Raw genomic sequence first — 22,711 nt, 5'->3', positions numbered from 1 at the left:
ACATGCAACCTGCCAATGAGTGAGGCCAATCTTCAGCCCCAGGTAGGACACCATTCCCCAGGAGTGGGCTGTGGGAACAGGCCAGCCACTTGGGGGTGGGTTGATTACACGGGACCTGTTCGATCATGGAGGGTGGTGGGAAGAGCTTCAGATTCTGGATATGGACTTGCCGCCCCTGCCTCCCCAGCCTTTGTAGGGTTCATTCATCTCCATGCATCTCAGCAACATGGCCTTCCACTGAAGGAAGTGGAGCAGTGGGGGCTCATAGTGTGGCCGTTGGGTCTCCCCTTTTGACCCGGGGGCAGAGAAGGGGGTCACTGCACTGTCCGAGGGATCCATCCCAACAGCCATTGGGAAGTGGGGGTGCCGCTACAGAGTGGGGGCAGGGAGCAAGGAGGACTGGTTCTGGAACCCAGAAGGTTCACCGGGGAGCCTCTCATTACTCCCCATCCCACACCCCCCAGTGACGCCGATGTTACCCATCCTGAGACCGTAGTTGGAGGAGCGCTATCCTAGGGCACCTGTTCTCTCCGAGCAGAATGTGCAGCTTGTCGACCACCGTGGGTGGCAGGGCCGGTCTTCAACAGGGAGACCGCGGGGCACGGAACCACACCAGTGGACACAGCGGGCGTGGCGATTCTCTCCAGCTGGTGTTTGGAAGCACAGCCAGCTCCTTCTAGATGGGGCCGGCCTCTGGACCTCGGGGACGAGGTTATGGGCAAGGGAGACCTGGGCCTTTCAATTCCATAAAACCTCGGTAGACATTTGAGCGACTAGTTGGAAAAAATAAAACAGAGATGTTGGGAACTGATGCTCCAGGCTGGGGAAGCGCGTGCCCTGTTTCTCCCACTGGCTTCTCGGGGGCCATCGTCTGATGGCCTGTGTGTGTGCCCCACTTGTCCCTTTCCAGATTGCATTCCCTCCCATGGCCCGCGTCCAGATGCCTTTATTGTCCCCAAATACCACTGCCGCAGGATGGACTGGGGAGCAGACTCTGCTGAGGGTCTGGAGGGACCTGGGGGAGCTGAGCAGAGCACAGGGCAGGTGACAGCCCGAAGTGGCCACTGGACACCACGATCTGGAAAATCCTCCGCCCTTTCTCCGAAGTGGGGACTTTCTGGTCGTCTTTTCCCTTAAGTCTTGGACTGTGGCCAGCATCACAGACCTCTCTCTCTCTCTCGCTGAATGCTTTCACTTCCTCCCCGCCAGCTTCCAGTCTTCAAAAATTCTGTTCATTTCTTTCGCTGGACAGTTTCTCTCTCCCCCACACCCCAAACCACATCTCGACTAGCCAGGAGCTGGCTAAGAGGCTCTGATCACAGAAGCCCACCTCCTCATCCTGAGCAGCACAGTGCAACAACAGAAGCTCCGGATTCCCTTTCATATGATCAGATGCTACATGCGTCTTAGGTGGAGGGGCTGGGGCTTAAGTACTTATTCCCCACTGTCCTGAGCCAGCTCCCAGGGTCCATCACATCTGTCTTTATCTTTCTTTTGTCTCGTGGTGCATGTACAATCGGGAAAATGAAAGCAACCGAGTACTTAATAATAGGAGTCCAGATAACTGTGTACACGCGCTAGACGGCACATCTCGTGGCCGCTCAAATGATAAAGAGGAAGACTGTGGCAGAAACATGCTCATGAGGTGATGTTAAGAGGGAATATGATTTTCAGTTATGTAAGTGATGACATTTATAAAAGAATGTATCTTGCATTTGGACAAGGATTAGAAGGGAGCGTATGGGTACACAATGAAAATCACTGTTTTGCTGGAGGCTTGGATGGGGTGTGATTTTTTTATTTTTCATCTTTTCTGAAATGTTATTTCCCCTTGCCACCAAAAAAAAAACAAAAACAAAAACAAAAAACACCAGTCCAGAGATAGGGTGGGAAACATCAGCAGATCTAAGTGTGGAAAGAATGAAGTGGAGCATGGGACCCCCAGGGCCGTGCTTCTCAAACTTCAGTGCGCTCACCGGCCGCTTGGTGACTCTCACCAGCAGATTCCCGGGCGCCATCCCCAGAGATGCAGACCCCGGAGGTCTGGACCGGGCCCAGCATCCTGGAATTCCAGCGAGCTCCTCACCATTGCAGATGGGACCCTAGGGCACCTTTCACCCCTGAGCATTCCAGAGTAGCTCCTGGTGAGGTCTTCCGGACCTCCTCCTATTCTTGGGATCTGTTACTAACTGGGGCTGGTTCTGATTTCCATCACAAAGCCACGCTGATGGGTTTTCACGGACGTGCTGGGGGTCTTGGAGGCAGGCTGCAGAGCCAAGGCTGCTGGGCCTGAGGCGACGCACAAGGTCCTTGCTCTAGACCCTTCCTCCATCCGGAGTCTCCAGTGCCCCTCGGTTCACTGCCCTTGTTAGCTACCCCCTTGTGCATCCCACATAGTGCGTGTGCATGTGTGTGTGGGGGGGGGCGGACAGCTGGACAGGTCCTGGAACGTGCCTAAACAGCTGTGGCCTAGTTCACTTGTAGGGGTCACCTAGTGGTGACAGTGCTTTGGAAACCCATTGCCCAGGTGCCTGGGTTGGAGTGGGACCCAGGGCTGGGATGCAGGCGACGGGAAGGGAGCGTTGCCCTTCTTCACAGGTGCGGGTCTCTCCTGATGGGGATGGCAGGCCATGCCTCGGAGGGAGGGGCTTCTAGCGTAACTTCATCCCATGTGTGGTTCAACACATGACAACGACAGTGATGTAAATGAATAGACCATATCCCTTGAGGTCCGGTGCCGGGACAGGTTGCTGTGAGGATCCCTCCGACCAGGGGTCCTGGCTGGGAGATTTGGCCCAAGAAGTGGCCCTGGAAGGTTGAGGCAAGTCCAGGGTTCCAGGCTCTGGAGGGGGGATCCCAGAACCTGCCCCTTCTGGCTCAGACCCCTGGCTTCTCCTGGCGGGGGGGGGGGGGGGGGGGGGGAGTCAAGGAAGGACACTGATGTCGGCCCATGTTCCTTCATTCCATCCTCACAACAACCTTGTGAGGTAGATATGGTTCCCTCATGCCACAGAGGAGGGAATTGGGGCTCAGAGAGGCTAAGGAGTTATTGGGGTGATACAGCAGGAAGGAGAGGAGCTGGGACTTGGGACCGGCGCTGTGGGCCCCGTGTTCTTGCTGCAAGGTCACAGATGGAGGTGATGGGGAAGGAGGGAGGCCCCGACAACAGTCACTATCGGCAACCTGTTCCTTGCCCCCCACTAGCCCCCTCCTGTTCTTTCAGCCGCGGGAGCCTCGCACCAAAGAGAGCAAGGCTTTTCCTCCCCGTTGTGACATGAGGGGACTGAGGCACGCAGAGGTGGCAGGACTTGCTCACGGCCACACAGTTGCTGGGTGCCTGAGGACGAGACCCAGGGCTCCCGGGCCAGTGGTCCCCCTACGGAGTGTGCACGCCCAAGAGCCGACAGCATGGGATAACGTCGTGCGCAGGGGAGTCAGCAAACAGATTTAACGGTGCCGCCGAAGCCCACGCTGGTGGAGCCCAGACCTCCCGCCCCGCTGGAGCACTCTGCGGCCGCTACCACCACGGGCTGTGACGGGACAGGAAGGGGTCCATGCTCTACTGCGAGGCGGGGCAACATCGTCCCTACGGTATGCATGTGACCGATTAAAAAGAGATGTGTAAAAAAAAAAAAGCCTGGGAGAAATATATCAAAATGGCGGCTTTGGGGAGGTGGGATTCTAAGTGTCATTTTTTTCCCCCTTCCTTCTATTTTTCTGTATGTTCCCAAATTCCCAAAACGCCCATTTCATTTATGACAGGAAAAATAGACCCCTCTATGTTTTAGTTTAAAAAAAATAAATAACTGCTGGGAAGCAGGCCTGTGCCCTGTGTGAAGGTTGGGTGAGGCCCCTTGCATCCGCCTTCGCCTTCGCCTTCACTTTCGCCCTCGCCCCACTGCTGCCCAGCGGCCGGCCGGGGCGGGGGCGCACGTGTGTGCCGGGCATGGGGCACGTGTGTGCCGGGGCGGTGGGGCACGTGTGCCAGGGATGGGGCACGTGTGTGCTGGGCATGGGGCATGTGTGTGCCGGGGCGGTGGGGCACGTGTGTGCTGGGCATGGGGCACGTGTGTGCCGGGGCGGGGGCACGTGTGTGTGCTGCTTTGCCATTTAAGGGCAGTGTCCTCTGTTGTGTGACGGTAGGGGTCTGCCCTTGACCCAAACCCAGAAGGTGCCCAGGAGCCAGGGAAGGGGACCCCTCATTGTCCCACAGTGACTCCCCAGCTCGGTGCTCTCATCTCCAGGCTGGCCCACCGTGGAACCCCCACGGCACCTCACTGTGGTGCTCAAGGGGGAGCAGCTGCGGCTCCGGTGAACCCCCTCCATCTGCGGCCAAATCCATTCCCGGCTCCGCGGGCGGGCGGGCCAGTGGCGAGGGGACGTGGAGGTCCCCCTGCGCCCGCACCTCAGTCGTCCAGGTGCTGCTCCTCCCAGGTGGACGTGGGGATGGCGCTGTAAGGGTCCATGATGACCTTGGCGCAGCGAATGATCATCACCACGAGGAAGAGGCAGAGGAAGACGAAGCAGGCCAGGGTCAGCCCTTTGTCCACATCCACGTAGACAGGCTCAGGCGTGGGGTCCTCCATGTCAGGGCTGCGGCGGCGGGCTCCTCCAGCTCGGGCTTGACTGGTACCATTTTCCACCCCTGCAGAGAGCCAGGGCAGTGGGGAGGCAGGGCCACACCCCCGCCTGGGGTGTGGACACAGGCCCCTGGGGTTCAGCGTGCGGCCCAGCACCCCCTGAGGGGCCCAACCCTGAACCTCGAAGGGGACCCCCAGCCAATGCCTCCGGGGCAGGGGGGCGAGGGGAGGGAGGCGGGCCGGCGGGGGCGGGGCTGGGTGCAGGTGGAGGAGGGAGGCGGGCCGGCGGGGGCGGGGCTGGGTGCAGGTGGAGGTCTCTTGGGCGGAGAGCTCCCACACGTGCCTCCACTGCCCCAGACCCTTGGGAAGGACGTCTTCAGGATGCGTTCAACTCCGCCAGGCCACTGACTGAGGGTGACGGCAGAGCGCGGACAAAACTGGGTAAGGGATATGTTCGCGAAGACAGCAGAAGCCGTATTTAGAACCGCCCGTATGAACGGCTGCAGACGCCCTGCGGTCCCTCGATGGGGGTGGGGGGGGTGGGGGGGAGGTGGGGTCCGCATCCCCTCCCCACTGCGGGGGCCTCGTGGGCTTCCCCAGGGACATCTGCTGAGCCCCCGCCACACGGTTTGGAAAGCACAGGTGTGACGGAAGACGGGTTTGCGCAGTCGCAGGGACCCCCCACCCCGCCAGGCGAGGCTCCACCCCGCAGCCCCGGGCCTAAGACCTTGTGGTGACTCCTTGCGTCCCGCCTGCACCTCCCCGCCGAGGGTGGTGACAACATGAGGCGCCAGGCCGCGCGGGGCAGGGGGGCGGCGGCGGGGTCCGCCTGGCCCCCCGGCCCCTGCGCAGAGCAGGAAGCGCTCTGCGTGCGGCGGGAGCGCTGGGACGAGGGGCGCTTCTGCCCCCGCCCCGCACGTGCCCGCCCTCACCGTCGCCCCCGCCCCGCACGTGCCCCCCCACCGTGCCCGCCCACCGTCGCCCCCGCCTCCGCCCCGCACGTGCCCCCCCACCGTCGCCCCCGCCCGCACGTGCCCGCCCTCACCGTCGCCCCCGCCCCGCACCGTCGCCCCCGCCCCGCACGTGCCCCCCCCCCCGTGCCCGCCCTCACCTTCGCCCCCGGGCCCCGCACGTGCCCCCCCACCGTGCCCGCCCTCACCGTCGCCCCCGGGCCCCGCACGTGCCCCCCCACCGTCGCCCCCGCCCCGCACGTGCCCCCCCACCGTCGCCCCCGCCCCCGCCCCGCACGTGCCCCCCCCCCCCCCCCCCCGCCCCACGTCGCCCCCCGCCCCGCCCCCACGTGCCCCCCCACCTTAGCCCCCGCCCCGCACGTGCCCCCCCCACCATCGCCCCCGCCCCGCGCACGGCACGTGCCCCCCCACGTCGCCCCCGCCCCCGCCCCCGCCCCACACGTGCCCCCCCCACCGTCGCCCCCGCCCCCTCCCCGCACGTGCCCGCCCTCACCGTCGCCCCCGAACGTTCCCACACCTGAGCTGTACTTGTGACTGCGCACGGGGTGTATCATCTCCTCCTCACGCAGCCGGAGGCCAGCCCCCCGGGCAGCCCTGTGCCGGTCCTATGGTGGGGCGACTGAGGCACGGACGGGGAGGGGCGCACCGGGGGGCCCCGCGTGGCTCTCGGTCCGCGGGGGCGGCGGCCAGGCGGGCTCGGTCCCCACGCCCGGCGCTCGGGAGCCACCGAGGCAGGTTTTGGGCTGGCCGGTCGTGGCATATCGTAACCGCCGGCGACCACGCTGTCCCCTCGCTCAGAACTTGTCTCGCTTCCCACCCGCCCCGGGGGCCACGGACCTGCGGTCGGAGTGGTCACCACGACGTAAGGGCCCCTGGGGGGCTGGCAGTCCGGGTCGGCCGCTGCAGGAGGCGGGGCAGTGGCTGGGCGCCGCGAGGCCGAGAGCGTTCTCCCCGAGCGCAGGCACCTGCGGCCGCTGAAACAGAAGAGGACAGACCGAGGCCGGTCACTTCCCAAGACACGCAGCCCCAGACGCCATATGGGCGCCGGCCGGCGGGAAGGACAGCGGGCGCTCCTCCCAGCGCGCCGGTGGGGCCCGAACCCCTTATTCCTTCCTTCTGTGTTTTACAAACTATCGTGTCTTAATTTTTTTTGTAAAATATGCGTAATAAAATTTGCCAGAGTCCCCACTGTTACACGTCCAGTTCAGTCGTACTAAGGACATTCACGCCGTGGTGCAACCATCCCCACCCTCCAGCTCCAGAGCTCTTCGTCCTGCAAAACTGACACTCGGGGCCCCATTCAGCAGCCGGGCCCTGGCCCCACCACCTCCTTTCTGTCTCTGTGAACTCGGCTCCTCCCGGGACCTCACGTGAGTGGAATCCTGCAGTGTCTGTCCTTCGGTGACCGGCTTACTTCACTGGGCGTGGCGTCCCCGGGTCCATCCACGTTGTGGCAGGTGTCAGGAGCTCCTTCCCCGTTAAGGCTGAGCAGTATTCCAGCGCAGTGTGTGCCGTGTTTGGTCTACCCGTATCCACGGATGGCTAATTGGCTTGTCTCCATCCCCTTGGCTGTGGTGGACAATGCTGCTATGAATATGAGGGTGCAAATACCTCTCTGAGACCCTGCTTCAATTCCTTTGGGTGTATATATATATCCAGAAGCGGAATTGCTGGATCGGTGTTATTCTATTTTTAGTTTTTTGAGGACTAAAATTTTTTTAAGATTTTATTTATTTGACAGAACAGGAGCAGGGGGAGGGGCAGAGGTAGAGGGAGAAGCAGACTCCTGCTGAGCTGGGAGCCCAACACAGGGCTCGATCCCAGGACTCTGAGATCATGACCCAACCCGAAGTCAGACGCTTAACCGACCGAGCCACCCAGGCGCCCTGAGGACTAAATTTAACAGTTTTGTACAAATAATACCTGTACATAGTTCAAAATTCAAAAAGCACAAGGAGAAAACAGCGAAAACGTCCTCCACCCGCAGTAATCCAGCTCGTCTAGGGGGAGACCACTACCATTCCAAGCGCCTCGTACACCCTTCTGATCTGAAGGTATAGTCTGTGCACGTACACAGATGTTTATCTATTTGTTATTTACACAAATGCAAGTCTGTTATACAAACTGTTCCCCATCTTACTTTTTTCACATCATCTATCTCGGAGAGTATTGCCCACTGATACAAAGAAAGTTGCCCTTTTCTGCTTTCATAGCCATATTATGTTTTGTTGCAGGGGTATATCATAGTATGCTTTACCATTCTTTTGTTGATTAGACATTTAGATGATTTCTCATCTTTCGTTTATCATGCAACGATGGAATATGCGTCATTCTGCTTGTGTCTGAGTACATCTGTAGATTACATTCTGACAGGTGCAACTGCCATCCCTAAGGATATATCCATTTTAATTCCAATTGGAATTATTCTCTCTAGAAGTCTGTGCCTACGTAAGCTTCTACTGTTGTCCTGCAACCTTGAAAACTGTTATTGAGTTTTTCAGTTTTTGCCAATTTGGGGGAAAATGTTATCCAGAGATATTTTTTCCTTAATTTGAAAAAATTGCAGAGTAAACATACTTATATTTACCACTCAGATTCTACAATTATTAACATTTTGTTATGTTTATTTTATTTCATTTTATTCATCTATCCATCCTTCCTTTTTGGATGCAGTTCATAAGAGTTTTGTGGGGTTTTTTTAAAGATTTTATTTATTTATTTGACAGAGAGAGAGAGAGAGGGAACACAAGCAGGGGGAGTGAAGGGAGAAGCAGGCTTCCGTGGAGCAAGGAGCCCGATGTGGGACTCGATCCCAGGACCCTGGGATCATGACCTGAGCCAAAGGCAGAGGCTTAACGACTGAGCCACCCAGGCGCCCTAGGATGCAGTTCAAAGAAAGAGGCAGGTGTTCGCACACTTCACTTGAAGCACCTCAGCATGCATATCATTAATTAGAATTCAATACTTGCTTATGGCTTTTTGAAAAGTAAAACTCACCTACAGTGAGATGCATGAAACTCAAGTGTGTCATTCTCGAGGTCTGACAAGTGCATGTGTCTTTGTAACTCTTGGGAGTATTTTTATTTTTCATTTCTCGTAGTGAATGAGGTTAAATATCTTTTTTTTTAAAGATTATATTTATTTATTTGACAGAGAGCGAGAGAGGGAACACAAGCAGGGGGAGTGGGAGAGGGAGAAGCAGGCTTCCCGCAGAGTGGGGAGCCCGATGCGGGGCTCGATCCCAGGACCCTGGGACCATGACCTGAGCCAAAGGCAGACGCTAAACTACTGAGCCACCCAGGCGCCCTCAAGGTTAAATATCTTAAGATCCATTTGTATTTCCTTTTCGTGAAGGAAAAAGGTCAGTTTATATCTTTTATCTATTTTTCTATTGGATATTGGGTCTCTCTTTTTTTTTTAAAGATTTTATTTATTTATTTGAGAGAGAGAGAGCACGAGAGGGAAGAGGGTCAGAAGGAGAAGCAGACTCTCCGCTGAGCAGGGAGCCCGATGTGGGACTCGATCCCGGGACTCCAGGATCATGACTTGAGCTGAAGGCAGTCGCTCAACCAACTGAGCCACCCAGGCGCCCTGGGTCTCTTTCTTGACCTTGGGAGCAGAGAGTTGAGATAAATATTTAATTTTATTTGTTCATCTAATTTTTATTTTGTTTGTAATTTTTTCTTTATCTCTGATTGCTACTCCTAGTTCTTTCTCTACCACCACCTGATTTTAGTCGTTAGTATTAGCTCTCTGATGGTTTCTTTGTTCTTTTAGATGTGCTTACATTTCTATAATTTGAATTGTCAACGTTAAATATCTTTTTATTCCCAGCTATTACAGACAAAGAAATTAGGGAGCTCATTCTAATTTCCACTTTTTTCCCCCAGTCTTTACGTTTTCGCTGGTTCTGTTATTGTCCCGTGGTGAGGGCACATCGCATTTAACTATTGTTTTAATCTCAGTTTTCCAGTTAGACACATTAGTGCCCATCTGGTCCTGCCACTGGGGTTCTCCTGTCAGCTCACATGTTCTCCAGCATGACTTTTGGGATGGAAGGGCTCATGGGAATAATATTCCCTGAGGTCTTACCTGTTGGCTTCTTTGAAAGTAATGTGCCTTTTCTTGACTGTCTTAAGGACTTTGTCTTTGGTTTACTGCAGATGAGCCTGGGTGTGGTTTTCTCCGTATTTTCTGCAAAGTGTGTGTACTCCTTCAGTCTCACTTCATGTCTCATCAATTTTTGGAAACTTTTGGTCCTTCCCCTCTTCAAATATTTGTCTGTCCCATTCTCTCACTTTCCCCTTTCTGGATCTCCAAATACACGTAGACCTTTTCATTATGTTGATTTGCCTGTTAATCTTTATTTCTGTATTTTTTTTCTTTTTGTGCTGTGGTCTGAATACTCAATTCTGAAGCAGCTTCCAGTCCATTAGTCTTCTCTTCTCCTCTGTCCAATTATCTGTTAATCTACCTATTCAAATTTCCAATCAAACCATACTTTCCAGTTGTATCATTTCCACTGGATCCTTTAAAAAAATTTCCAGCTCTCCAGTGAAATTTTCCACCTCGTTACCTATTTTCTTGAACACCTTAATCACAATGTTTTAAAGACCACGTTTGACAACTCCAGCATCTGGGTCATCTGTGGGTCTGCTTCTATTATTTTTTTTTTCAATTTCTTGATACATCTGATACAAATTTCACTGGGATATCAAGCATTGATATGAACAGTTGTGGTATGAACAGCTCTGGATGACATTATTCTTTGGCAGAGCAGGTTCACTGCCCGCTCTGGTAAACAGCTAGAATTTAGGCAGGCGAGTTAATCCAACATGGGGCTGAGCTCCCTGGAAGCGCGGTTGACTTCTTGTTAACCAGGCTAGTGACCACCTCTGCTTTTACAACACTCTATGGTTTTGCGCTCCAGAGTTTTTCTTTTTTTTTTTTTTTAAGATTTTACTTATTTATTTGAGAGAGGGCACAAGCATGGGGAGCGGAAGGCTGAGGGAGAGGGAGAAGCAGGCTCCCCACCGAACAGGGAGCCCGATGTGTGGCTTGATCCTGGGACCCTGGGATCATGACCTGAGCCCATGGCAGACGCTTAACGACTGAGCCACCCAGGTGCCCCTCTCGCCCTCCAGGGTTCTGAATTGAGAACCTGGAGTGTTTCTTTGGGCTGTTTCTTCTTGGCATGTCTTGAGTTCTAGTTTTTCTCTTCAATGCCTTGAGACAGATGAAAACTGTGTGAGATAAACCACTCAGAATTATTCAGCAACGGATGTTTGAATTTCTACAAGAGCATGAGCCCAAGAACACTGGTCATTAGCTAATAGCCACTAATGATTACATGGAAGCCCAGGCCTGGGGCTGAGGACATATATGTTTGGTCAAAGCTCTCCTGTTCTTTTGCTGTGGATTTTGAAAGATGTTCACTGCAGCATTGTTGGAATAGTAAAAAAGAACTGAGAACAAACTGAATGTCAATTTTGGAATGGTTAAAGAGGTCATGATAAATATCTGTCATGGAATACTCTGAGGCTATTAAAAAGACACACACACACGTGCACAAACAAGATCTAAGAAATTTTCTTAAGTGGAAAAATTGAGGAATGATACTTCAAATATGATATAATCTATATAAAATAAAAAGAACTTTTTTAAGGGCACCTGGGTGGTGCAGTCAGTTAAGCATCCAACTCTCGGTTTTGGCTCAGGTCGTGATCTCAGGGTCGTGAGACCGAGCCCTGAGTTGGGCTCCACACTCAGCGCAGAGTCTCCTTGAGAGTCTGTCTCCCTCTCTCCTCCCACTCATGTTCTCCTTCTCTCTAAAATAAATAAATACATCTTAAAATAAAATAAAATAAAATAAAGTAAAATAAAAAGAACTTTTAAGTATCAGTATGTACACATGCATGTGTTAAGGTGGGAGGTTAGTGCCCTACTCCCTGCTAGGTCGAGACCTGTTCCTGGTTTCATTGGGAGATGTAAGAAAAGTGCAAACCATATTATAATAAGTGCCCACATTTTCCTCATGCAGAATTTGTAGCTATTACCAAATCCTCTTTGCTTTTTCCTTTTATTTCCAGAAGTATATCCTTCTATTGTCACTGCTAGCCCACAGAGCCATGTCCTCTCACCCTGTCTAGCAGTAACACCATCCTGAGTGTGGTATGCAGTTTCCATTCTGGGCATCCATGGAAATCCTCAGGTTCCTTGAACCATACTTTGAAAACACGTTCATTTCACAGGCCAAGAGCCTGGGATGTAGGGAGAAGGCGTTTTCTCTGGGTTTCAGAGCAATGGCATGGCTGAGCTGGGGGCAACCTGGCCAGGACCTGTTCCACGGGCCTTGTGGTGCTGATGCCTCATGGTTGTTGGTGGCTCTTGGGGAAGGATGAACATGCTGGAGTGTCACAGCAGGACCCAGTCTGGCCTCTCAGACTCAGACTCTGAAATCCCGGGCCCAGGGTCTGCCTTAAGTTATTATGGATACCCTGCAGAGATGGTAGACGTCAGACCTGGGAGAGATTGTCTTTTGACCACCCCTGTCTAGTCTGGGGCCAGGACTAGGCTCTATAACCTTGGAACAGGCCCCGGAAGAAGACTGTCAGTGTTTTCTGGATCCTTCTGGCTGGGAGGAATGCCAGGGATGTGGACTCAAAAAAAATAGATTCATCCTTCCGCCCTCCAGATGGAGTGCGCTCATTAACCTTAATTACCGGGCAGGCATAAGGGCCATCCAGCTTCGTTGCAGAACCAGGACACGACACCCAGGAGAGATTGTAACACAGAACTCAATTGCCGTTCCTGGGAAGTGGGGGGGGGAGCTTCCTGGAGGTCGGCTCAGGGGTCCCCAACATCATGGTGTTGTCCTTCAGCATGGAGCCTGCACAAGCCAGGGGCTCCATGTGCCACCTTCCTGGGGAGGCTGGAGGTGACCTTGCCTCAGAGTCAGGGATCCTGGGCAGTGAACGACCCTCAAGGGGACTGGCTGCTGGGCTGCCCCGGGATACTCACCAGAGAGTGCAGCTCTAGGGCTGAGCTGTAGCAGATCCAGATGGAGAAAAGTCCTGCCAAAAGCCACAATCCAAATACAGAGCCTGGAAATAAGTATCTCAGTCAGGGCTTTAGGGGAAAACTAGCAAGAAGGGTACACAAATACAGATCTGGGTATAAATGTGTGTCCTACCCCAGGGCTGGGGGTGGGATGCTCAGGTCCTCGCTTTCTGTGCTGATGGATTTCTTTTTTTCTGTCCATACGTGTGTCTCGGTCTGCTAGGGGTGGCTTCTGCAACAGGATCTCTGTCCACCTCTCATGGTTCTGGAGGCTAGAAGTCCCGGATTAAGATCTGGTAGGCTTTGATTTGGATGAGGGCTCTCTTCCTGGTGTGCACATGGTCACCTTCTCACCGTGACCTTGCCTCAACATGCCTGCACACAAAGAGGGAGAGATTGCTCGCTCTCCTTCTTTGTATAACGTCACCAATCTTAGCAGAGTAAGACTCTGAACTTTAGGACCTCATCTGACCTCCGAAAAGCCCTTTCTCCAAATACAATCACACTGGGTGTCAGGACTTCAACAAATGAATTGGGGGGGGGACACAGGTCAGTCCGTGGCCATGTGTGAGTCTGGGTCCGAGTCTGACCGAGGGGCACGGCCGCTCTGGGGCCAGGCCAGGCCCACACCCTGTGGGCGCACAGAGAGTGTCAAGAAATGGGGACCAGTTGCTTGGCCGTGGCCCTCTAGACACCACAAGTAAGAAGACAATGAGGTGGCCGAAAAAGCATGCCACCTGTTACTGTGGGGATGAACAACGGGCTGTGTGGGCATGGTGAACCCATGTACCAGAGCCCAGAGCCAGTCCCGTGTCATCATCAGCCCGTGCTGTAAACAGCAGTACAGCCACAAAACGTGGCCTGTCAGAATCACTCCCTCAGATGGCAGATGGGTTAAGTGGATGGCGTTTGCTCAGGACAGAGAAGTTGTCCCATGTCCCAACCTCACACCAATCGCATTGTCCTGTGGGACGGCACTCGGTGGCCTCACTCCTCCGTCAGCCCAATTAGCAGCTGGTCGGTGTTCAGAAATGATTAAGACCGTGACCTCTTCCAGGGCTGGAGAGAGGCATGGAGGGGATGGGATTCATGGAATTTTGTAGTTAGGACTTGTCTTCCAGTATTTAAACCTCTCTAATCTCTAAAGAACCTTCCAGAGCAAAGAGGTCGAAAGGAGCAACACCATTTTGGATAAAAGGGAAAAAACATGCCCACCAAGGGGAGGGCCTCATCCTCATCTGTGCCATGCTTCTATGAGCCATCGGACCATCTGCTGTGTCATTCTAGGATAGATGCTGATGCTGCTGGTCTCCCTGGGTTCCCTTCAGCAGTCCGTGCACACAGCTCCCAGCCTCTGCCCCTAGCAGGTCCCATCTACAGCTTCCTAGACTGCCCTTGGGTCACTGCATCTGCCCCATCCATGCATGCAGGGAGCCGAAGAGCCCTCGAGGACCCTGAGCCCACCCAGACTGAAGAAGATGCTACCATTAGGAGACTCAACATCAGGGAAGCATGAAGGCCAAGGGTGGGACCACACAACCTTCTACTGGTGCTGGAGGGATAAGATGTGTCACTCATGGATCCCACCAGCCCCCTCCGCAGAAGCCAGGAATAGAGATGAGATTATCCAGAGAAGACCTTTGGAAGACTCTCTCATCAGGTGGATGAGACACACATGGGCAATACACAAAATTTCTGAGACTGTGATACCGGTAGAAACAGTGCCCACGTGGTCTGCAAGGAACGGAGAAGACAGGATGAAGGGAGAGAGCTGGGCTTTCAAAATTCTGTAGGCAGAAAACAGGCTGATGGGAATAGTCACCATAAATGTGTCCTGCCCTTCAGGAACACAGAAGGATGACTCTCAGGGCAACAGCCTTAGCCCAGGGGGCAGAGACATGGGCACAGGGGGTGAAGCCTTGAGCCACAGATTACTCCCAGGCCTTGAAAATGAGTGGAGTTTTCCTGGTGGGATTTTGGAATTGCTTGGGGCTAATGACTCCTTTCTTTAATTTGTTTTCTCCTTTGAATGGGGAATGTGTGTAACTGTTATCCTATACCTGTCCCACCACTGTATTTTTGGAGCAGATAACATCCTTTTCCAGGTCCCCACAAGTGGAAAGGGATTTTGCTCCAGGATGGATCCTATGCAGAGTGTCACCAATACCTAATTGAGACAACTCAGATGAGATTTTGGACTTCGGGTCGACGGTATAATGGGTTGAACGGGGTGAATACCTACAGGATAGACACAAATTCTTGGAGGCCAGAGAGCAGGCTCCAGGCGCTTGAATAATGACACACACCTCCCCAAGAAACCCACAGGAGATCTTGGAAAACCTATGCATGTTATCTTAGCAAAAGGAGCTTTGCAGTTGGGATAAAGTCAAAGATCTTGCGATGGGGCGATGCTCCTGGGTTTTCTGGCTGAGTGCTCCGTGTAACTGCAGCTGTCCTTGTGAGTGCCAGGCACAGGGAGGCTAGGCTTGGTGGGGGAGGAAATGTGACCGCGGGAGCAGAGACCGTGTCCAGAGGCCAGGAGGCCAGAGTGAGCTCTCTCCAGGAGCCACCAGAAAGAACAGCCTTGCCAACACACTGATGTTCCCCGCTTCGGACTCATTCTGGACTTCTGGCCTCCAGAACCGTAGGAGCATACCTGAGATCCTAAACCACCCGGCGGGCAGCAGTTTGTTACCCAGGCAAGAGGAAGTCACCATCCTTCTGACTCTCACATCCCATTGCTAAAAGGCCTCAGGCTATTTTTGCTTTCTTTTCCCAGGATTGGAGAAGCGGAAACAAACCAACCAAGGGCACACAAGAACATGACGTCGGGCCAGCAGACGAGGAGTGACTCACTGGCAGACTGGCAGAAAAAGAATTTTCCTTAAAGGGGAACCGAAAACCCGAATGAGAGGGGAACGGGCGCTGACCATGCAGGTGGACGAGGCGGCCGTAGAGCAGGGGAGAGGGGGGAGAAGACGCTGCCCAGAGGCCTGGCCAGTTGCTCTAGTGGTCAGACTGGGGCGGGGACCCTGGTGCTTCGGAGCGCGGCTCGTCTGCACCTGCTGATCCCCCCCGCAATAGCGGCCGGAGGCCAGGGCAAGAGCGTTGGCGGAGACCCCGAGAGACCGGCGCGAGGGGCATGGGGCAAGGCTGCTTCATGTCCTTACACGAAAAGATCCGTTCTTCGAGGTGACCTTAGTGAACTTCTGTTCCTCATAAAATCACTCTCCAATAGAGAACACCTTGAAAAACCACCTTCGCTTTTGGAAGGCAGGGCATTCGCTGGACAGTGCCAAGAAGGGCACTGGGTTTCCACGAGGTAGGAGGAACTGGTTCAAAAAAGAAGAGGGTAAGTCTACACTGTCCGCCATGACGCAAGGCGCTGCGGCGTCGGGGGCAAGCTCAGGCTCCAGAGACTTGTGGGCGTGGGCTCAGGTCCTGGCCGTGCTGTTTGCGAGCCGAGCTGTTGTAAGAGGTGGCCCCACAAGCCTCAGTCCGCTTGCCTGTGAGATGCCGCTGCTTATGCGTGTCTCAGGGGGGGCGTCATCGGGGAGGAAGAAAGGTCCTCCTCTGGGCCCCATCTTTCCCTTTGACAAAGCGCACTTCGGGGTCTTTAAATGACTCCTGGTCTCCCCAGGGCCTGCCTTCTCTCCATTTCGCTTCTCTGATATCCCCAAATGTGGACCTGTGCTCGCCTGGATTCAGCTTGCTTTTGGAGCCCCCTCTGTTTGTCAGCCGCCACCACGTCCCCAGTCACCCGCTCTGCTCGTGGCTCCCGTGTGCAAACGCGAACGTGGAGTCCAGGCCCCCCGACGTGCGCTGCGCTGGAGGGAGCCTCTCCTGCTCCCTCTGCCCCTCACAGCCTGCCCCAGCCCCGCCCGAGGCCTCGCCGCTTGTCCCCACCGGTGACAACGAACCCTGGTGTCCTCCCCGCGGTGGCCTGGTCTGTGCCGTCCACTGCGCGGCTCTGTCCCCTGCCTGCTCCGCGACACCCCAGACCCTGGGAGGAGGAGGTCCAGTCCTGTCCACAGCCCGCACCGCTCCGACGTCTCCAACATTTCCAAGCTTCCCGGAAGTATTAGAGAGAAACCTTCTTACCCCACAAGTAAAGAAAATCCGAGATGAATGCAATTCAACCACAAGCCCTTCAGGCAAAATAATATTGAATAATACAGAAGAGTCCCCTCCATCACCGCGAAATGAATCAAAGTGAAGAATTCGGGGGTGGGGGGAGGAAGAGAGGGAGAGAAGAAGAAAACCTAGGGCAATAATCCACAGCGCAAACAATCGTGATAAATAGAGATATGAAACAACGCAAGTGTTAGAAACAATTTTTGAAATAAAAGTTACATAACCCAAGAGCTTTAAAAATAAAAGTATCTAAAATTCCATAGTGTTTCAAGAAAATGAGTGGGGTAGAGGTGGAAGGAAATTAGAGCACAATATATTTTTTATATTGTTTGGGCAATGTCAGTAAATATTACTTTAATATTGATAGGACAGTACAGGATCAGCTATGTGTTAGAACGCTTAAAGCTAGTGCTGGTAGAATAGCATGGAATATTTGAATAGTACGATTCAGAAGCCGAATAGACATTTTTACTGCCTGCAGGGAACACACATTTTCAAATGTTCACAGGACGGGGGGGGGGGGGGGGGGGGGGCAAGATGGCGGAGGAGTAGGAGACCTAGATTTCGTCTGCTCTCAGGAATTCAGCTGAATAGGGATCAAACCATTCTGAACACCTACGAACTCAACAGGAGATCGAACAGGAGAGTAGCAACAACTCTCTGAACAGAGAAGCGACCACTTACTGGAAGGTAGGACGTGCGGAGAAGTGAATCCGAGGCGATATTCGGGAAGATAGACGGCGGGGGAGGAGCCTCCGTCAGCCGCTTCTGGCAAGTGCTAGAGCCGCGGAGCACAAAATCGGACCTTTTAGAAGTTGGCTCGGCGGAGGGACGTCGCTCCCGTGGCTAAGCGGGGGTGGAACCCTCGCGGGACAGTGTGGTCTCAGGACCCTCGGGGTCACAGAAAGATCGGGGGTGCCTGAGTGCGGCAGAGCTCCCAGGGATCGGAGCAGGAAAGCCGGCTGCAGAGACGGAGCCGAGGCGTGGGCTCTCAGCTCGGGGTGGCCATAAACTGTGATCCGCGGCCCAGTCGGGCCACTGCTCCTCCAGCAGGGACCCAACAAGCGGCAGAGCCGGGGAGACTCCCCTTCCTCCCCCGGGAGGAGCGGCATGGGAGCGCACCGCAGGGATCTGCTGGGTTTGGAGACTCCACACGGGGTCGGGTGCCAGAGATAGAAACGCTCAGTCACAGGCCGGGTGAGCACGGAGTGCGGCCGGAGACCGGGGACACGGGAGTGACTGCTTTTCTCTGGGGGCGCACTGAGGAGCGGGGCCCCGAGTTCTCAGCTCCTCCGGGTGGAGATTGGGAGGCCACCATTTTGGCCCTGGTCCTCCAAAGCTGTACCGAGAGCTTGCAGGGAACAAAAGCTCCTGAGATCAAACCCGAGCAGCTTGCTTAGCCCGGACCGACAAGGGCGGGGCAATTCCGACCCCAGCAAAGACATTTGGGAACCACGGCAACAGGCCCCTCCCCCAGAAGATAAGCATGAACAGCCAGCAAGCCAAGACCAAGTTTACCGATCAAGGAGAACGGGAGAACTCCAGCGCTAGGGGAATACTGCACATAGAATTCATGGCTTTTTTTTACCATGAGTCATTAGTTCATCAAAGTTAATTTTTGTTAACTGTTTTTTTTTAATTTTTCTTTTTCCCTTTTTCAACCAACATCTTATCAATCTCTTTTAAAAAAACATTTTTTATTTTTCATTTTTAGAGTCATATTTTATCCCTTCATAGTAGTTACCCTTATTTTTGGCATATATATAAGTTGTTCTCTCTTTAAAATTTTGAGATACAGTTTCTTCTAACAGATCAAAATATACCCTAAATCACTAGTGTATGGCTCTGTTCTAGTCTCCTGCCTGATCACATTCTCTCCCTTTTTTCTTTTTTATTTTCTTAAATCTTCTTCTTTCTTTTTTCAAACAACTTCTTATCTTATCAAGTCCTTTTATAAAATCTTTTATAATTTTCATCTTTACAGTCATCTTCTATCCCTTCATTGTATCAACCCTTATTTTGTACATATATGTCTTTCTTCCTTTAAAATTTTAGGAGGCACTTTTTTCTAACAGACCAAAATACGCCCAAAATCTAGTGTGTGGCACTGATCTATGCACTAGCCTGATCATATTTGATCACATTCTGCTTTTTTTGTATTGTTCTGTTTTTGTTTTTATCTTTTTTTTCTTTTTTTTTTTTCTCTTTCTTTTTTCTTTCTTTCCCTTTCTTTTCCCCTGGTTTCAGGTCTTTTCTGATTTGTATACAGTATATTTGCTGGGGACGTTGTAAACCTGTTAGCATTTTGTTCTCTCATTCATCTATTCTCCTCTGGACAAAATGACAAGACGAAAAAAATCACCTCAGCAAAAAGAACAAGAGGTAGTACCATCTGCCAGGGACCTACTCAATATGGACATTAGTACGATGTCGGACCTAGAGTTCAGAATCATGACTTTAAAGATACTAGCTGGGCTTGAACAAAGCGTGGAAGTTATTAGAGAAACCCTTTCTGGAGAAATAAAAGAACTAAAATCTAACCAAGTCGAAATCAAAAAGGCTATTGATGAGGTGCAATCAACAATGGGGGCACTAAATGCTAGGATAAATGAGGCAGAAGAGAGAATCAGTGATATAGAAGACCAAATGATGGAAAATAAAGAGGCTGAGAAAAAGAGGGAGAAACAACTACAGGGTCATGAGGGCAGAATTCGAGAGATAAGTGATTCAATAAGATGAAACAACATTCGAATAATTGGGATCCCAGAAGAAGAAGAAAGAGAGAGAGGGTCAGAAGGCATATTGGAGCAAATAATAGCAGAGAACTTCCCTAATGTGAGGAAGGAAACAGGCATCAAAATCCAGGAGACACAGAGAACCCCTCTCAAAATCAATAATAATAGGTCAACACCCCGACATCTAATAGTAAAACTTACAAGTCTCAGAGACAAAGAGAAAATCCTGAAAGCAGCTCGGGAGAAGAGATATGTAACCTACAATGGTAAAAATATTAGATTGGCAACAGACCTATCCACAGAGACCTGGCAGGCCAGAAAGGACTGGCAAGATATCTTCAGAGCACTAAACGAGAAAAATAGGCAGCCAAGAATACTATATCCAGCTAGGCTGTCATTGAAAATAGAAGGAGAGATAAAAAGCTTCCAGAACAAACAAAAACTAAAGGAATTTGCAAACACGAAACCAGCCCTCCAAGAAATATCGAAAGGGGTCCTCTAAGCAAAGAGAGAGCCTAAAAGCAGCAAAGATCAGAAAGGAACACAGACAACATACAGTAACAGTCACCTTCCAGGCAATACAATGGCACTAAATTCATACCTTTCAATAGTTACCCTGAATGTAAATGGGCTCAATGCCCCAATCAAAAGACACAGGCTATCAGACTGGATTAAAAAACAAGACCCATCCATATGCTGTCTGCAAGAGACTCATTTTAGACCCAAAGACACCCCCAGATTGAAAGTGAGGGGGTGGAGAACCATTTACCATGTTAATGGACACCAAAAGAAAGCTGGGGTGGCAATCCTTATATCAGACAAGCTAGATTTTAAAACAAAGACTGTAATAAGAGATGAGGAAGGACACTATATCCTACTTAAAGGGTCTATCCAACAAGAAGATCTAACAATTGTAAATATCTATGCCCCTAACGTGGGAGCAGCCAATTATATAAGGCAATTAATAACAAAAGCAAAGAAACACATTGACAACAGTACAATAATAGTGGGGGACTTTAACACCCCCCTTACTGAAATGGACAGATCATCTAAGCAAAAGATCAACAAGGAAATAAAGACTTTAAATGACACACTGGACCAAATGGACTTCACAGACATATTCAGAACATTCCATCCCAAAGCAACGGAATACACATTCTTCTCTAGTGCCCATGGAACATTCTCCAGAATTGATCACATCCTAGGTCACAAATCAGGTCTCAACCGGTATCAAAAGATTGGGATCATTCCCAATTCCCATTCAGTAAAGTAGCAGGATATAAAATCAATGCACAGAAATCAGTGGCATTCCTATACACCAACAACAAGACAGAAGAGAGACAAATCAAGGAGTCGATCCCATTCACAATTGCACCCAAAACCATAAGATACCTAGGAATAAATTTAACCAAAGAGGCAAAGGATCTGTACTCAGAAAACTATAAAATACTCAGGAAAGAAATTGAAGAAGACACAAAGAAATGGAAAAACGTTCCATGCTCATGGATTGGGAGAACCAACATTGTGAAGATGTCAATGCTACCTAGAGCAATCTACACATTCAGTGCAATCCCCATCAAAATACCATCCACTTTTTTCAAAGAAATGGAACAAATAATCCTAAAATTTGTATGGAACCAGAAGAGACCCCGAATAGCCAGAGGAATATTGAAAAAGAAAAGCAAAGCTGGCGGCATCACATTTTGGACTTCCAGCTCTATGACAAAGCTGTCATCATCAAGACAGTATGGTACTGGCACAAAACAGACACATAGATCCAGGGAACAGAATCGAGAGCCCAGAAAGGGACCCTCAACTCTATGGTCAACTTATCTTTGACAGAGCAGGAAGGAATGTCCAATGGAAAAAAACAGTCTCTTCAACAAATGGTGTTGGGAAAATTGGACAGCCACATGCAGAAGAAGGAAACTGGACCATTTCCTTACACCACACACAAAAATAGACTCCAAATGGTTGAAAGACCTAAACGTGAGACAGGAGTCCATCCAAATCCTAAAGGAGAACACAGGTAGCAACCTCTTCGACCTCCGCCGCAGCAACTTCTTCCTAGACACATCGCCAAAGGCAAGGGAAGCCAGGGCAAAAATGAACTATTGGGATTTCATCAAGATAAAAAGCTTTTGCACAGCAAAAGAAACAGTCCACAAAACCAAAAGACAACCGACAGAATGGGAGAAAATATTTGCAAATGACTATCAGATAAAGGGCTGTATCCAAAATCTATAAAACTTACCAAACTCAACACCCAAAGAACAAATAATCCAATCAAGAAATGGGCAGAAGACATGAACAGACATTTTTCCAAAGAAGACATCCAAATGGCCAACAGACACATGAAAAAGTGCTCCACATCGCTCGGCATCAGGGAAATCCAAATCAAAACCTCAATGAGATACCCCCTCACACCCGTCAGAATGGCTAAAATTAACAAGTCAGGGAACGACAGATGTTGGTGGGGATGCGGAGAAAGGGGAACCCTCCTACGCTGTTGGTGGGAATGCAAGCTGGTGCAGCCACTCTGGAAAACAGTATGGAGGTTCCTCAAACAGTTGAAATTAGAGCTACCATTCGATCCAGCAATTGCACTACTGGGTATATACCACAAAGATACAAATTTAGGGACCCAAAGGGGTACGTGCACCCCAATGTTTATAGCAGCAATGTCCGCAATAGCCAAACTGTGGAAAGAGCCAAGATGTCCATCGACAGATGAATGGATAAAGAAGAGGTGGTATATATACACAATGGAATATTATGCAGCCATCAAAAGGAATGAGATCTTGCCATTTGCAACGACACGGATGGAACTGGAGGGTGTTATGCTGAGTGAAATAAGTCAATCAGAGAAAGACATGTATCATATGACCTCACTGATATGAGGAATTCTTAATCTCAGGAAAGAAACTGAGGGTTACTGGAGTGGTTGGGGGGGGGAGGGATGGGTGGCTGGGTGATAGACATTGGGGAGGGTATGTGCTACGGTGAGTGCTGTGAATTGTGCAAGACTGTTGAATCACAGATCTGTACTCTGAAACAAATAATGCAACATATTTTAAGAAAAAGAAAAAGAAGATAGCAGGAGAGGAAGAATGAAGGGGAGTAAGTCAGAGGGGGAGACGAACCATGAGAGATGATGGACTCTGAAAAACAAACTGAGGGTTCTAGAGGGGAGAGGGGTGGGGGGATGGGTTAGCCTGGTGATGGGTATTAA

General features: G+C 51.5%; 2 protein-coding genes across 5 annotated transcripts in view; one reads left to right on the top strand and one right to left on the bottom strand.

The window, feature by feature from the left end:
* Nucleotides 1-1,239, top strand: part of FAH (fumarylacetoacetate hydrolase) — a 33,191-nt gene extending 31,952 nt beyond the window's left edge. Inside the window, exons 15-16 of the transcript XR_004820140.1 lie at nt 1-42; nt 911-1,239. The gene's annotated coding sequence lies outside the window, so the exon portion shown is untranslated. The remainder of the gene's footprint in view (nt 43-910) is intronic.
* A 3,132-nt stretch (nt 1,240-4,371) lies between these two features.
* CTXND1 (cortexin domain containing 1) overlaps nt 4,372-22,711 on the bottom strand; it is a 54,228-nt gene continuing 35,888 nt past the window's right edge. Inside the window, exons 2-6 of one of the 4 annotated variants that reach the window (XM_027571120.2) lie at nt 12,744-12,985; nt 12,572-12,654; nt 6,966-7,138; nt 6,389-6,525; nt 4,372-4,645 (exon numbers count right to left, since the gene is read on the bottom strand). In XM_027571120.2, the coding sequence (XP_027426921.1) occupies nt 4,407-4,645; nt 6,389-6,525; nt 6,966-6,994 (405 nt within the window). In that variant the 5' untranslated portion in view covers nt 6,995-7,138; nt 12,572-12,654; nt 12,744-12,985 and the 3' untranslated portion in view covers nt 4,372-4,406. The remainder of the gene's footprint in view (nt 4,646-6,388; nt 6,526-6,965; nt 7,139-12,571; nt 12,655-12,743; nt 12,986-22,711) is intronic. The other 3 variants (XM_027571119.2, XM_027571122.2, XM_027571123.2) reach the window with 3 other exon arrangements.

The sequence above is a fragment of the Zalophus californianus genome, chromosome 6 (genome assembly GCF_009762305.2).
Source record: "Zalophus californianus isolate mZalCal1 chromosome 6, mZalCal1.pri.v2, whole genome shotgun sequence".
In the NCBI taxonomy this organism is placed as follows: domain Eukaryota; kingdom Metazoa; phylum Chordata; class Mammalia; order Carnivora; family Otariidae; genus Zalophus; species Zalophus californianus.
This window is presented reverse-complemented; position numbering and strand designations above follow the sequence as displayed.